Source organism: Thalassophryne amazonica, chromosome 3, assembly GCF_902500255.1.
Source record: "Thalassophryne amazonica chromosome 3, fThaAma1.1, whole genome shotgun sequence".
Taxonomy (NCBI): domain Eukaryota; kingdom Metazoa; phylum Chordata; class Actinopteri; order Batrachoidiformes; family Batrachoididae; genus Thalassophryne; species Thalassophryne amazonica.
The window spans coordinates 8,422,135-8,435,713 of record NC_047105.1 but is presented as its reverse complement, the minus strand read 5'-3'; the positions used below and the strand labels follow the sequence as shown (position 1 = coordinate 8,435,713).

Below are 13,579 nucleotides of genomic sequence, written 5' to 3'. Positions count from 1 at the left end.
GAGAAACATGTCCATTTACCACACAAACAGTGGAGTGTTTCAGGAAAAGAAAGCAGAATGAACAAGGGAACCACGCACTTCTCTGCACATACTCCACTGACCACGATGGAGTTGTAATGACCCCAACCCAGACACCCTGTATCCAGAAGTAATGGCTCACCCTTTCTGGAAATTTACCAAATATTTCCATGATTACACACACTTGTGTTAGTTTTGAAACATGGATCATCATATCAAAGGAAAATCAACTGCCAACTGTAGGAAGCAGGAGGTCCTGCCCATTTCTGGAGTACGCCTGACGTGACCTTGATAAATGCGGCGGGTGGAAACGATCGTAATTATAATAAACACGGCCATAAATATTCAGACTCCGCTTCAGACACACCCTCATTTTACGACATGGAAGCCGGAAAGACGGCAATGAAAAAGAACTCCACCAATCACGACGCGTGCCAATAGAGCGTCAAAAGCGGCCGTCGTATCAATTGTTTTGTAGTATATAATCAATAAAGTGTTACAGTGGTCCCTCGTTTATCGCTGGAGTTACGTTCTAAAAAATAGCCCGTAATACGTGAAACCGCAACATAGTTAGCCTTATTTTTTACAATTATTATAGACGTTTCAAAGCTGTAAAACCCCTCACTACACAGTTTATACACTTTTCCCAATCAGACATGAACATTTTCTCACTTTTCTCTCGTGTGTAAACACTCTCAAAGTTCAAACCTTAGTAGGAAAATAATACCAAACTGTTTTCAGTTTGTTTGAGAAATAAAAATAGAACATTTTCCTATAAATAATTATGATGGCATTTAGAACTAACGAATTAATTTTAACGATCAACGAACGAGGTCGGACACAAGAAATTATTAATAGTGTCTGACCAGTATGTCACAGATCGCTCCTCTGCGTCCTGACGCCGCGCCTTTTCCCACTCACATCTCGCTGCAGCAGGTGTTTGTTTCCATGTGACAAACACAGTTATGAGTAGTTGTTGGCGCTCTTTTCTCTTCTGGGCAACAAGATTCTTATAAACAGATACGCAGAACACAGAACACTGTAAAAAAAAAAAGGCATGCAAAATTGGACTAAATACTCTGCGAGACTCCGAGGCCACGACAGGTGAACCGCGTTATAGCGAGGGACCACTATATTCTCTTTTCACATCAATAATTCTTGACATGTGGATATTTGCTCGCTCAATTAATAAGACACACCTAATCTTTATTTTTTCAATGTATTTCTGTATTTATTTTATTGTGACAACCGAATGGAGACGACAAAACCTGGTTGCAGCACGGGCGAATTAAGGGAATGACGAAACTACAGTTGTTATTATCAATTTCATAGTCTAAAATGATCACACCACATAAAGTTAAGCTCAGTGCTGCTCTGGCTCCAGGCTCGAAGTCTGGAGAAAAAGGCGAGCAGTGCTTTCTTTCAATCAATCAATCAACTTTTTTCTTGTATAGCGCCAAATCACAACAAACAGTTGCCCCAAGGCGCTCCACATTGCAAGGCAAGGCCATACAATAATTATGAAACACAGTCTACGTCTAAAGCAACATAACCAAGGGATGGTCCAGGGTCACCCGATCCAGCCCTAACTATAAGCCTTAGCGAAAAGGAAAGTTTTAAGCCTAATCTTAAAAGTAGAGAGGGTATCTGTCTCCCTGATCTGAATTGGGAGCTGGTTCCACAGGAGAGGAGCCTGAAAGCTGAAGGCTCTGCCTCCCATTCTACTCTTACAAACCCTAGGAACTACAAGTAAGCCCGCAGTCTGAGAGCGAAGCGCTCTAATGGGGTAATATGGTACTATGAGGTCCCTAAGATAAGATGGGACCTGATTATTCAAAACCTTATAAGTAAGAAGAAGAATTTTAAATTCTATTCTAGCATTAACAGGAAGCCAATGAAGGGAGGCCAACACGGGTGAGATATGCTCTCTCCTGCTAGTCCCCGTCAGTACTCTAGCTGCAGCATTCTGAACCAACTGAAGGCTTTTTAGGGAACTTTTAGGAGAACCTGATAATAATGAATTACAATAGTCCAGCCTAGAGGAAACAAATGCATGAATTAGTTTTTCAGCATCACTCTGAGACAAGACCTTTCTGATTTTAGAGATATTGCGTAAATGCAAAAAGGCAGTCCTACATATTTGTTTAATATGCGCTTTGAATGACATATCCTGATCAAAAATAACTCCAAGATTTCTCACAGTATTACTAGAGATCAGGGAAATGCCATCCAGAGTAACGATCTGGTTAGACACCATGTTTCTAAGATTTGTGGGGCCAAGTACAATAACTTCAGTTTTATCTGAGTTTAAAAGCAGGAAATTAGAGGTCATCCATGTCTTTATGTCTGTAAGACAATCCTGCAGTTTAGCTAATTGGTGCGTATCCTCTGGCTTCATGGATAGATAAAGCTGGGTATCATCTGCGTATCATCTTTGCGGTCAGCGCTGTAGCCACGGATCGTGCTCGAGACCAACAATCCCGCAAAGGCGGGATTTGTATTGATTATTATGTAGTATAATCAGGAAAGTGTTATTTATGTAACATATGCATTGATTTGTATAATGGCACTGTTTATCATGTTGATCATATTCATTTTTATGTGGATTCCAGCACTGGTTCATTTTGGTGTATAATTTACGCCACCTCTCGACCTGGTGTATATTTTCAGTGCAGCGTACGCCAACGACCACGTTGATAAATGCCAAGTAGCGCAGCCGTTTTGGCATACACCCCATAATGCGCTCAAATATCGCCGTACGCAACATTGATACATGAGGTCCATTGAGACTGGGCTGGGACAAATTGTAATTATTCAGTGTTGTGAAACTTCATTTTAAAGGAGCAACCGCCTCAGGTAGAAGAGATCCTTGTCTAAAGGTCAGTGGATCAATCTCTAACTATTCCTGTGTGAGAAAATGTCCTTTCGCAAGACACCAAACCCCAAATGACACCCTCCCAAGTCTACTATTATAGAGCAAGTTTAGCTCTAAAAACAATAAAACACATCAATCACTCACATGAGGGAAAAAGACAAAATGGGAAAAAGAAAAAGAAAATTCTTAGATGCCTTCATGTAGTTTGAAACAATCCCTCAACACTGTATTGATACTGGATGTTGCTCTTCATGCCCATGCAAGGTTTTTCAATTTTTTCCAATATCATTTATCATAATCTAATTGCTTTCTCTTAAATCACACATATGTGGATGACAGTAAACGTGGCCTAAAGCAACACAAAGTGCACTGTGAGTGTCATTCCTTGTTTACAACCAACACAATTGTCATTTTTACACCTACACTGTGTACAAAGTGAGTGAAACGGCACTCATATGTGCACCTATGGGTGTTTTGGTGTTAACATGACCGAGACTGTGACTATGTCAGAAACCATTCAAAACCTGGTGTAAAGTCCACCACAGTGTTCTTCTGGCATTTATAGGATGCAACATTAAGGGCCCCTTCACACATAGTGCAAAGTTTGGATGAAAATAGAGAAACAGAGTGAAACATTTCAAAATTAGTGCACGAAACATTGCGCCGACGGGCAGGCGTGCACAAACCCGGTGCGAGAGTTCGAGCAGGAACAGTGCCAGGTGCGCTACATGGCGCCGCTTATGTGGAAGAAATAAAACCCAGCTGGTACGTGTGGAACCACATTGTGCCGCTTATGTGGAATAAAGAAAAAAGAAAAAAAAAAAAACACCACCCAGGATGCGAACTCACACCTTTCAAAACCTCTGATTCCCAGTCAGAGACTTTACCACTGAGATACAGAGCTGTTCTTTGAAAGCTGCCTCATATCAGGAAGGACATGGAAGTATTACAAAAACAATTAAATAAAATTCCACACCATATAAAACACCGCATTTATCAAGGGAGCAAAACAAATATGATCCGTCTGTTCCTCTGGTGATGATCCATAGTCACTGACATACAGTTATGAAATGACATGAATGAGAAGCAGTGTGCTTTGATCATGTCCACATCTACTGGTCAGGTGCGTCCAGTCAGCCATGCATGTTCTGCCCGACACACGTATCTTGTGTATGGCACGCCACAGCACAGACACCGCGTCAAGTGGAACAGCGCTCACGTGGGTGACGTAATGGTCAGATCACCCGCTGCATGTTCTGATCTGACGGTCTGTTTCAACCTGGGGAGCTGTCAGTGTCTGCTCCATGCATGCGCTCACTTGCTGCAGCTTGTTGCCACCATGGCAATATATGTTTTTATTTATGTCCACGTAAATACAGCAATCAGACACATGTGCCTCACAGTGGACAGTTGTTAGTCCATGACTGTCCAAAGACAGTAGGTGTTATGTAGCTGGAATGTCCAGAATGACAGATCACCACAGCTGCTTCTGTCGGAAGCCATGCCTCCCATGAGTGGAGCGCACACACCCATGTGTCAGTGTGTGTGTTTGCAAAGTCACACTCGTGGGGAACTTAGACAAATTTCACAGCAGTACGACAGTGAGTGTCTGCAGTCTGTTGTCATGTGAAGTGTGCGACTGGCCACACATTTTCTAAGTGCCATGCGAGCGATGTTAAATGTTCGTGCATGTCATCTGGAATTTGGCCGGCACCTGCCATGAGAAGGTGTGATGGGTTCGCACAGCGCACACTTTGGCTTTCAGGTGCTTATGTGCGCAAATAGTTGTAGCAACAAGTGTACGAGGCATTGGAGGCAGGGACGACATTACAGGATTTGTACACGATTCCTGTGTCATGCGCACTAAGTGTGCACTTCGTCCAAACTTCGCACTATGTGTGAAGGGACCCTAAGGTGTGGCTTACATAACTAGATTCACAACTCATGTACACCTTGTTGTACAATACCCAACAAAACTGAAATGAAAACAACTAAAAAATGAAATAAAAATAAATACTAATGAAACAAAAACAATCTTACTACTTCACTTCAGGGATGTTTAGTGGCTGCTGGCCACTGGTGCACACTGATGCATTTGCACAGATGCATCAACTTTCCAGAAAACCTCTCATTTAAGTTTGCTAAATAGGAGTCTACAAGGTTCCTGATGCACCCTTATTTAAGGACCTGGCACATTCCGGTTCCAAAAAGAGATGACAGATGGCACCCTGATTGGTTTAGTTCATGTTGTACCCAAAAATACACCTACAGCTAATTAAGATAATAAATGTATCTCTTTGCACACTCTTTTGCAACTCAGCTTGCAAGAGATATAAATAGCAAAACTGATTTGGACACACCCCAAATGCACCTATGCTATGTGCCTTAGACTGTTCACCACAGATCACCAAAGCAGGAATAAAGTATAGATATAAAGTACTGTAAATTCTTGCAGTATATGGACACAAAATTTGCTTGTATTCAAGTAAAATAAAAACAGCTGTGTGAAAAAGTTCTTTATTTAGGACAGTTCATTAGATTAGGGTGTCAAATCCCAGACACCATGTCAGATATAGTTGTGCTCAAAAGTTTACATATCCTGGCAGAATTTATGATTTTTTTTTTGGGGGGGGGGGGGGGGCATTTTTCAGAGAATATGAATGATAACACAAACCTTTTTTTCACTCATGGTTAGTGGTTGTGTGAAGCCATTTATTGTCAAACAACTGTGTTTACGCTTTTTAAATCACAATGACAACAGAAACTACCCAAATGACCCTCATCACAAGTTTACAAACCCCTGTTCTTAATACAGTGTATTGCTCCCTTTAACATCAATGACAGCTCGGAGTCTTTTGTGGTAGTTGTGGACGGGTCACTTTATTTACTCTATTGGTAAAGCTGCCCATTCGTCTTGGCAAAAAGTCTCCAATTCCTGTAAATTCCTGGGCTTGAACTTTGCATGAACTGCACGTTTGAGATCTCACCAGAGTGGCTCAGTGATACTGAGGTCAGGAGACTGAGATGGCCACTCTAGAACCTTCACTTTATGCTGCTGTAGCCAGTGACAGGTCAACTTGTCCTTGTGTTTTGGATTGTTGTCATGTTGGAGCGTCCAAATACGTCCCATGCGTAGCTTCCAGGGTGATGAATGTAAATTTCCCTCCAGTATTTTCTGATAACATGCTGCATTCATCATGCCATCAATTTTGACCAAGTTTCCTATGCCTTTATAACTCACACATCCCCAAAACATCAGCGATCCACCTCCGTGCCTGACCATCGGAAGGGTGAGTCCACATATTGAGATTGGGCTGGGACATCACAGGTCTTGTTGACTCCTCTCCAAATATAATGGTTATGGTTGTGGCCAAAAAGTTCAGTTTTGGTGTCATCACTCCAAATGACTGTGTTCTCTGTGCTGTTTGGCATATTGTAAGCGGGATACATTGTGGCTTTTGTGTAATAATGGCTTTCTTCTGGCGACTCGACCACACAGCTCATTTTTCTTCAAGTGCCTCCTTATTATGCATCTTGAAACAGCCACACCACTTTTTTTCCACAGAGTCCTGTATTTCACCTGAAGTTATTTCTGAGTTTTTCTTTGCATCCCAAACAATTTTCCTGGCAGTTGTTGAAATTTTTGTTGGTCTACCTGACCATGGTTTGGTTCCAACAGAATTCCTCATTTTTCCACTTATTAATTATACTTTGAACACTGCTGATTTGCATTCCCAGTCACCTTGGAAATCTTATTATATCCCTTTACTGTTTTATACAGTGCAATTACCTTTTCTTTGCCAATTGTTTTGCTTTCCCTTTGACTCACAAACCAGAAATATCAGTGCAGCACTGGATGAAAGATGCAAGGGTCTGGCAGGAGCCCAGAAACTCACTTACCTTTTATAAACACACACTGATTACAAGTAAACAAATCATAGGTGAGGATAGTTACCTTTTATAATGATTTAAACCCCTTTGTGTCAACTTGGGTGCATGTTATCAGGCCAAAATCACCAGGGTATGCTAACTTTTGATTAGGGCAATTTGGTTAGTTCCTGTCATCATTATGATTTACAAAGAGTAAACACAGTTGTTTGACAATAAATGGCTTCACACAACCACTAAGCATGAGTAAAAAAAAAAACGTTTTTTGTGTTATCATTCATATTCTCTGAAAAATGGTCATTAAATCAAACGTTTTGACAGGGTGTGTACATCTTTGAGCACACCATTTTGTCAGATTTTATACTTTTACCAAGGGCAAGGGGATATTTCTAAAATATGTGCAACAAAATGTTAGGTACAGTCAAATGACCACAAACAACCCTTGTTTGCTTTCATATTCAATTACTCAAATAATTTGATTACTATTTCCCCTTCAGACAGAAAGAAATGGGCAATTTTAAAATGAGATGGAGGGAGGTGGCGTTTTACCTTACTATTTGCAATACAGGAATAATTTAAAATCTTTGTCTTTTATTGGTCCATTATCGTTTTGTGTGTGTGTGTGTGTGTGTATGTTTCACAATTCCTCATATGTCTTCATTCACATAAGTATTTGAAATGTAAGTGTGATTATAAATATGTGTACTTTTGAAAATGACATGCTCTTTGATGAAGCAAGCCTGCAAGCAAGTTCAGGCAGCCAACACCAGTCACGCCGCAACATTCACCGCCTATATAACATTTACTTAACCAGTTAACAAGCCCATTGAGATCGACACCTCTTTTATAAGACTGACCTGGCCAAGAAAGGCAGCAGCACACATCATAATAGACAGGTTAACATCATCAAGAGAATGGTAAAAAAAAAACAAATAAAATACAAGCAATATACAGATAAAAACAGTCAGCTTGGTCACTGTAACAATATATAAGATAAAACAAATTAAAATTTAGAAAGATGGGCACTGTGCAAAAGAATTCTGTTCATGGGCTATTAAAATAGAGCAGAAGGCATTCAAAGAATTCAACCCAGGCAGTTTCAATTCAGACTGGAGGGCATTCCAATCAGAGGGAGCAGAAAAACTAAAAGCTTTCATTCCCACTTCAGTGCGAACACAAGGTACACAAAAGCGCAACATGTCATCTGTGTGCAATGTATAATGGCTTTCAGATCTCCAAAGTGAATTGGATAAATAAATCAGAACCATCCCTTGTTAAAGAGCCTTGTAAACCAGAGCTCAATGTGTATATCGCCTTACATTCAAAGAAGCCATGCCAGCATTGGCATACAACTCACAGTGCTTTGTATTTTGTATCACCAGTTATACAGCTTCATGATGAAGTGGTATAGAGGAGGATTTTCTTAAAAAGAAGACCTGAAAGTTTAGCTACAAATTGCCAGAAGGTACATCTGAGATGCAAGCCTAGATTTGATCTGTTTTGGTGAAAGAATATCTTCTCCATTCTACTCCACTATGAAGCCAAGAGTGGTGATGCAAAATGCAAAATTTGCACTGTGTACAATTTCCACATAAGCCTGTAACTTCTTCTGGGTTGTCTGGGTGTCTTGGTGGCTTTCCTCACTCTTCTCCTTCTTGCATAGTCACACAGTTATTGAGAGGTGTCTACTCCACACAGATTTACCACAGTGTGCCATACTTTGTATGTCTTCGTAACTGATGTAAATAAAGTCCAAGACATGTTCAGTGGCAGCTTTACCATCAGAGAGCCTCTTCTACAACTAACACAAAACGCTCCAAGCTGTCAGTGACATTAAAGGGGGCAATACATGGTATTAAGAACAAGGGTCATTTGGTTAGTTTCTGTTGTCAATATGATTTTAAAAGTGTAAACACAGTTTGTAGACAATACACGGCTTCACCCAACCATGAACCATGGAGTAAAAAAAAAGTTTTTGTGTTATCATTCATATTCTCTGAAAAATGGCCAAGAACCCCCGAATTTCTGCCAGGGCATGAGAATTCAGTAAGGTATATCTTATATATTATATTCCAATTCTAAGGTGGAACTATACCAGTATACAAAGGTATATCTAAATATCTAAAAAGGAAGAGAAAGATAGGAGAGTAGAAAAGAGTAGAGTAGAGACACTTAGGTGTCTGGTCTTGAGAACCTTGAAAAGCATGTAAACATTTGAGCACAGGTCTATGACCAAAGCAGCCCAGGAGCTTATCAAGGCAAAGAAATGGAATATTCTTCAATGGCCAAGTTGGTCAACTGACCTCAACCCAACAGACCGCACTTTTCACTTACTGAAAACACAACTGAAGGCGTAAATACACACAAGAAAGCAACAACTGTAGGAGGCTGCAGACTAGCAAAGCATTTTAAAGGAGTCAACTCATTGTTTGGTGATTTCTGTAGGTTCCAGGCAGGCGTTGAAAGGATTTTCATTCACGTGTTTATTAAAACTAAATAAATACAATTATTTGTCTGACTCTGTATAAAAATAGCTGTAATTCCTTTATTGCTGATGCAAAAGCTCTATTAAACCCTTAGAATTACGGCTGAAACCCTACGCTTCCATCAGGTTTTTCAAGTCAAGTTTCCAGTGTGATGGTGCACAGAGGCAAAATTACAAAAGCTGTATCATTGTCCAATTATGTATGTGCCCAACTGTATATGCATCAAGCTCAATAAATCATGAAACACCCAATTAAGCTGTCAAGCTTATGGGCAGTTGCTGCTTCAGTGCCAACATCTCAGCATTCACCTCTGCTGCTGCTCCATCATGCAACCTCCACACCAGCATTTACCTGTAGTCTCTGACTGTGTCCTTCATTAGGAACAAACTGTCACTCTCTGGTCTCTCTTTGGACAACCTTAGGTGAATGCTGCAGGAAGTGACTACGAAATACTGTCGATGTGATGTCAAAGCATTATTTACTGACTCAAGCCTTATTTTGCTACGTAAATACAACCCCTGGCAAAAATTATGGAATCACCGGCCTCGGAGGATGTTCATTCAGTTGTTTAATTTCGTAGAAAAAAAGCAGATCACAGACATGACACAAAACTAAAGTCATTTCAAATGGCAACTTTCTGGCTTTAAGAAACACTATAAGAAATCAAGAAAAAAAGATTGTGGCAGTCAGTAACGGTTACTTTTTTAGACCAAGCAGAGGAAAAAAATACGGAATCACTCAATTCTGAGGAAAAAATTATGGAATCACCCTGTAAATTTTCATCCCCAAAACTAACACCTGCATCATATCAGATCTGCTCGTTAGTCTGCATCTAAAAAGGAGTGAACACACCTTGGAGAGCTGTTGCACCAAGTGGACTGACATGAATCATGGCTCCAACACGAGAGATGTCAATTGAAACAAAGGAGAGGATTATCAAACTCTTAAAAGAGAGTAAATCATCATGCAATGTTGCAAAAGATGTTGGTTGTTCACAGTCAGCTGTGTCTAAACTCTGGACCAAATACAAACAACATGGGAAGGTTGTTAAAGGCAAACATACTGGTAGACCAAGGAAGACAAAGCGTCAAGACAGAAAACTTAAAGCAATATGTCTCAAAAATCGAAAACTGTACAACAAAACAAATGAGGAACGAATGGGAGGAAACTGGAGTCAACGTCTGTGACCGAACTGTAAGAAACCGCCTAAAGGAAATGGGATTTACATACAGAAAAGCTAAATGAAAGGCATCATTAACACCTAAACAGAAAAAAACAAGGTTACAATGGGCTAAGGAAAAGCAATTGTGGACTGTGGATGACTGGATGAAAGTCATATTCAGTGATGAATCTTGAATCTGCATTGGGCAAGGTGATGATGCTGGAACTTTTGTTTGGTGCCATTCCAATGAGATTTATAAAGATGACTGCCTGAAGAGAACATGTAAATTTCCACAGTCATTGATGATATGGGGCTGCATGTCAGGTAAAGGCACTGGGGAGATGGCTGTCATTACATCATCAATAAATGCACAAGTTTATGTTGATATTTTGGACAATTGAAAGGATGTTTGGGGATGATGAAATCATTTTTCAAGATGATAATGCATCTTGCCATAGAGCAAAAACTGCAAAAACATTCCTTGCAAAAAGACACATAGGGTCAATGTCATGGCACAGGGTCAATGTCAATGAGCAGATCTGATTTGATGCAGTTGGGGGATGAAAATTTACAGGGTGATTCCATATTTTTTTCCTCAGAATTGAGTGATACCATATTTTTTTTCCTCTGCTTGGTCTAAAAAAGTAACCGTTACTGACTGTCACAATCTTTTTTTCTTGATTTCTTATAGTGTTTCTTAAAGCCAGAAAGTTGCCATTTGAAATTACTTTAGTTTTGTGTCATGTCTGTGATCTGCTTTTTTTCTACAAAATTAAACAACTGAATGAACATCCTCTGAGGCCGGTGATTCCATAATTTTTGCCAGGGGTTGTATATACTGCCTGTAATGATAAGTTAAAGGATAAGTTTGAGAATATTTAAAATGATCCCCTATCATGTGTAGAATATGTATTATGTTGATTACAGTTCTATTTTGAATTGCCCTCCATATGCTTTTGTAATTTTGTACTGTTTTATTTGACTATAGTCATCAGGAGGAAGTCAAAAGTGCCTGGTGTCATGATAACACAGTTTATGGAGGAACTTCCAGATGGAATGTCCACGCCAGATTTCACACGGAAACCCATCGCTCTGACTATTCAAGAGGGTAAATCACCACATTTCTTCGAGTTAAGCCAATTCAATAAACAGTAGAGCGCATCCTGTACCTATAAAATATCTTACAAAATATAATCATAAATAATCTGTCATTAATAAGGAAATTTTGACTCTTCAGGTAAATTTGCAGTTTTTAAAGCCAGAGTAGTGGGCACTCCAACACCAACCATAACATGGAGCAGAGCAAATGGAGAAATCCTTTTTCACCCAGCCGTCTGCGAGCAGAGATATGATGAGGCATCTCAGGAACATACCCTTGAGGTAAGGTGGCAGGCAGAGATAGAAATGATTATAATCTCAAAGAAACTCAGACAGAAATGACAGTCAATAACAGAATAAAATCATTAACCCTGTTTTTGCTTTTGGATAGTTTCCTAAGGTATCTCCACAGGATGCAGACACCTACAAGTGCTTTGCAACAAATGAGTATGGTCAGGCAGTGTGTCCAGTGATACTCAATGTTATTGCAGGTAGGTGAATCTTTGGGTGTCTGTCTCTTCTGATTGACATAAAATCAGAATTATACATCCTCCTGAGAATTTGCTTAATGGTTTTTAAATTATGATGAAGAACAAACAAACAATATTATTATTAGGGATGATGCACTGATCCACAATTTTTCACTTCCGATCCGATCCCGATACCTTAATTTGGATATCTGCTGATATGATGCTTTTCTGATGCGATACCGGAGCTCTGTTTGCTTTATTATTATTGGCAGTACAGTTGATTTTATATAAGGATTTTCTTAAAAAGGATAGCTGAATGTTCAGCTACAATTTGTCAGAAGGTGTATCTAAGAAGAAAGTCTAGATTTGTATTTTTTATAGACTTTATAGCCTTATTTTTATAGACTTCAAGAGAAAAGACAGCAGTCTGTCTGTCTCTTCCTCTCTCTCTCTCTTCCTCTCTCTCCCTCTCTCTCTGTCTCTCCCTTTCACTTTGTTTGTATTCTTTTTAATTTGTCTCTTAATCTGGATTGTCCGTCTGCTCCTCCTCTGATCTGCTCTCACATTTTTAATCATTTTACTGCAGATGTATTTTCTGCTGCTTTTAACCTTGATGAGTTGTTTAGTTCAGATGATGTTGATATTTTAGTTAATTCTTTTAATCATCATTGTCTCTCAATTTTGGACAGAGTGGCTCCTTTTAAAACCAGACACGCCCCTCTGAATAACTCCTCCCCCTGGATGAATGACAGTATTCGTAGTGTTAAGAGATCATGTCGGAAAGTGGAGCGGTTGTGGAAATCTACAAAGCTCCAGGTCCACCTCTTTCATTTAAAGGAGCTTTTAATCTCTTTTAATAATATGGTGAACGATGCGAGGGCTGCTTATTTTTCCACTTTAATTTCTAGATGGAGATGGAGATGATCATTCATGCATTTGTGTCATCACGTTTGGATTACTGTAACTCTCTATTTTTTAGCCTTAGCAAGTCCTCTTTGGGCCGCTTACAAACGGTTCAGAATGCAGTTGCGAGGCTGCTGACTAGGTCATCAAAGAGGTCACATATAACCCCAATCCTCTCCTCCTTGCACTGGCTCCCCATCCATTTCAGATTCCAATTTAAAATTCTAGTACTGACTTTTAGAGCTCTGCATGGTCAAATGCCATCTTATATCACCGAGCTATTACATCCATATGTGACAAGTAGGTCTCTGAGGTCTTCGGACCTGGGCCTATTGGTTGTGCCTAGGACAAGACTGAAGACCAGGGGAGACTGTGCTTTCGAGGTGGTGGCACCTAAAATGTGGAATGCATTGCCTTTGGACCTACGCTCCGTGGACTCTGTTGAAACATTTAAAGTGAAGCTAATGACCCTTTTGTATAGGCTGGCTTTTACCTAGTTTTTATGGTTTTATGTTTCTGCTGTTTTTAATTTCTCTGTTCTTATGTGAAGCACTTTGTAATTTCTATCTTGAAAGGTGCTATATAAATAAACCTTACTTACTTACTTACTGTCTCTCTCTCTCCCTCTCTCTCTCTCTCTCCCTCTCTCTCTCTCTCTCTCTCTCACTGTCTCTCTCCC

At 39.9% G+C, this 13,579-nt stretch overlaps 1 protein-coding gene across 1 annotated transcript in view; it reads left to right on the top strand.

Moving 5' to 3' along the window:
- The window catches only part of igfn1.1 (immunoglobulin like and fibronectin type III domain containing 1, tandem duplicate 1), a 90,249-nt gene that overhangs the window by 33,196 nt on the left and 43,474 nt on the right, over positions 1-13,579 (top strand). Inside the window, exons 4-6 of the mRNA XM_034167521.1 lie at positions 11,418-11,537; positions 11,667-11,809; positions 11,919-12,018. Coding sequence (XP_034023412.1) covers positions 11,418-11,537; positions 11,667-11,809; positions 11,919-12,018 — 363 coding nt within the window. The remainder of the gene's footprint in view (positions 1-11,417; positions 11,538-11,666; positions 11,810-11,918; positions 12,019-13,579) is intronic.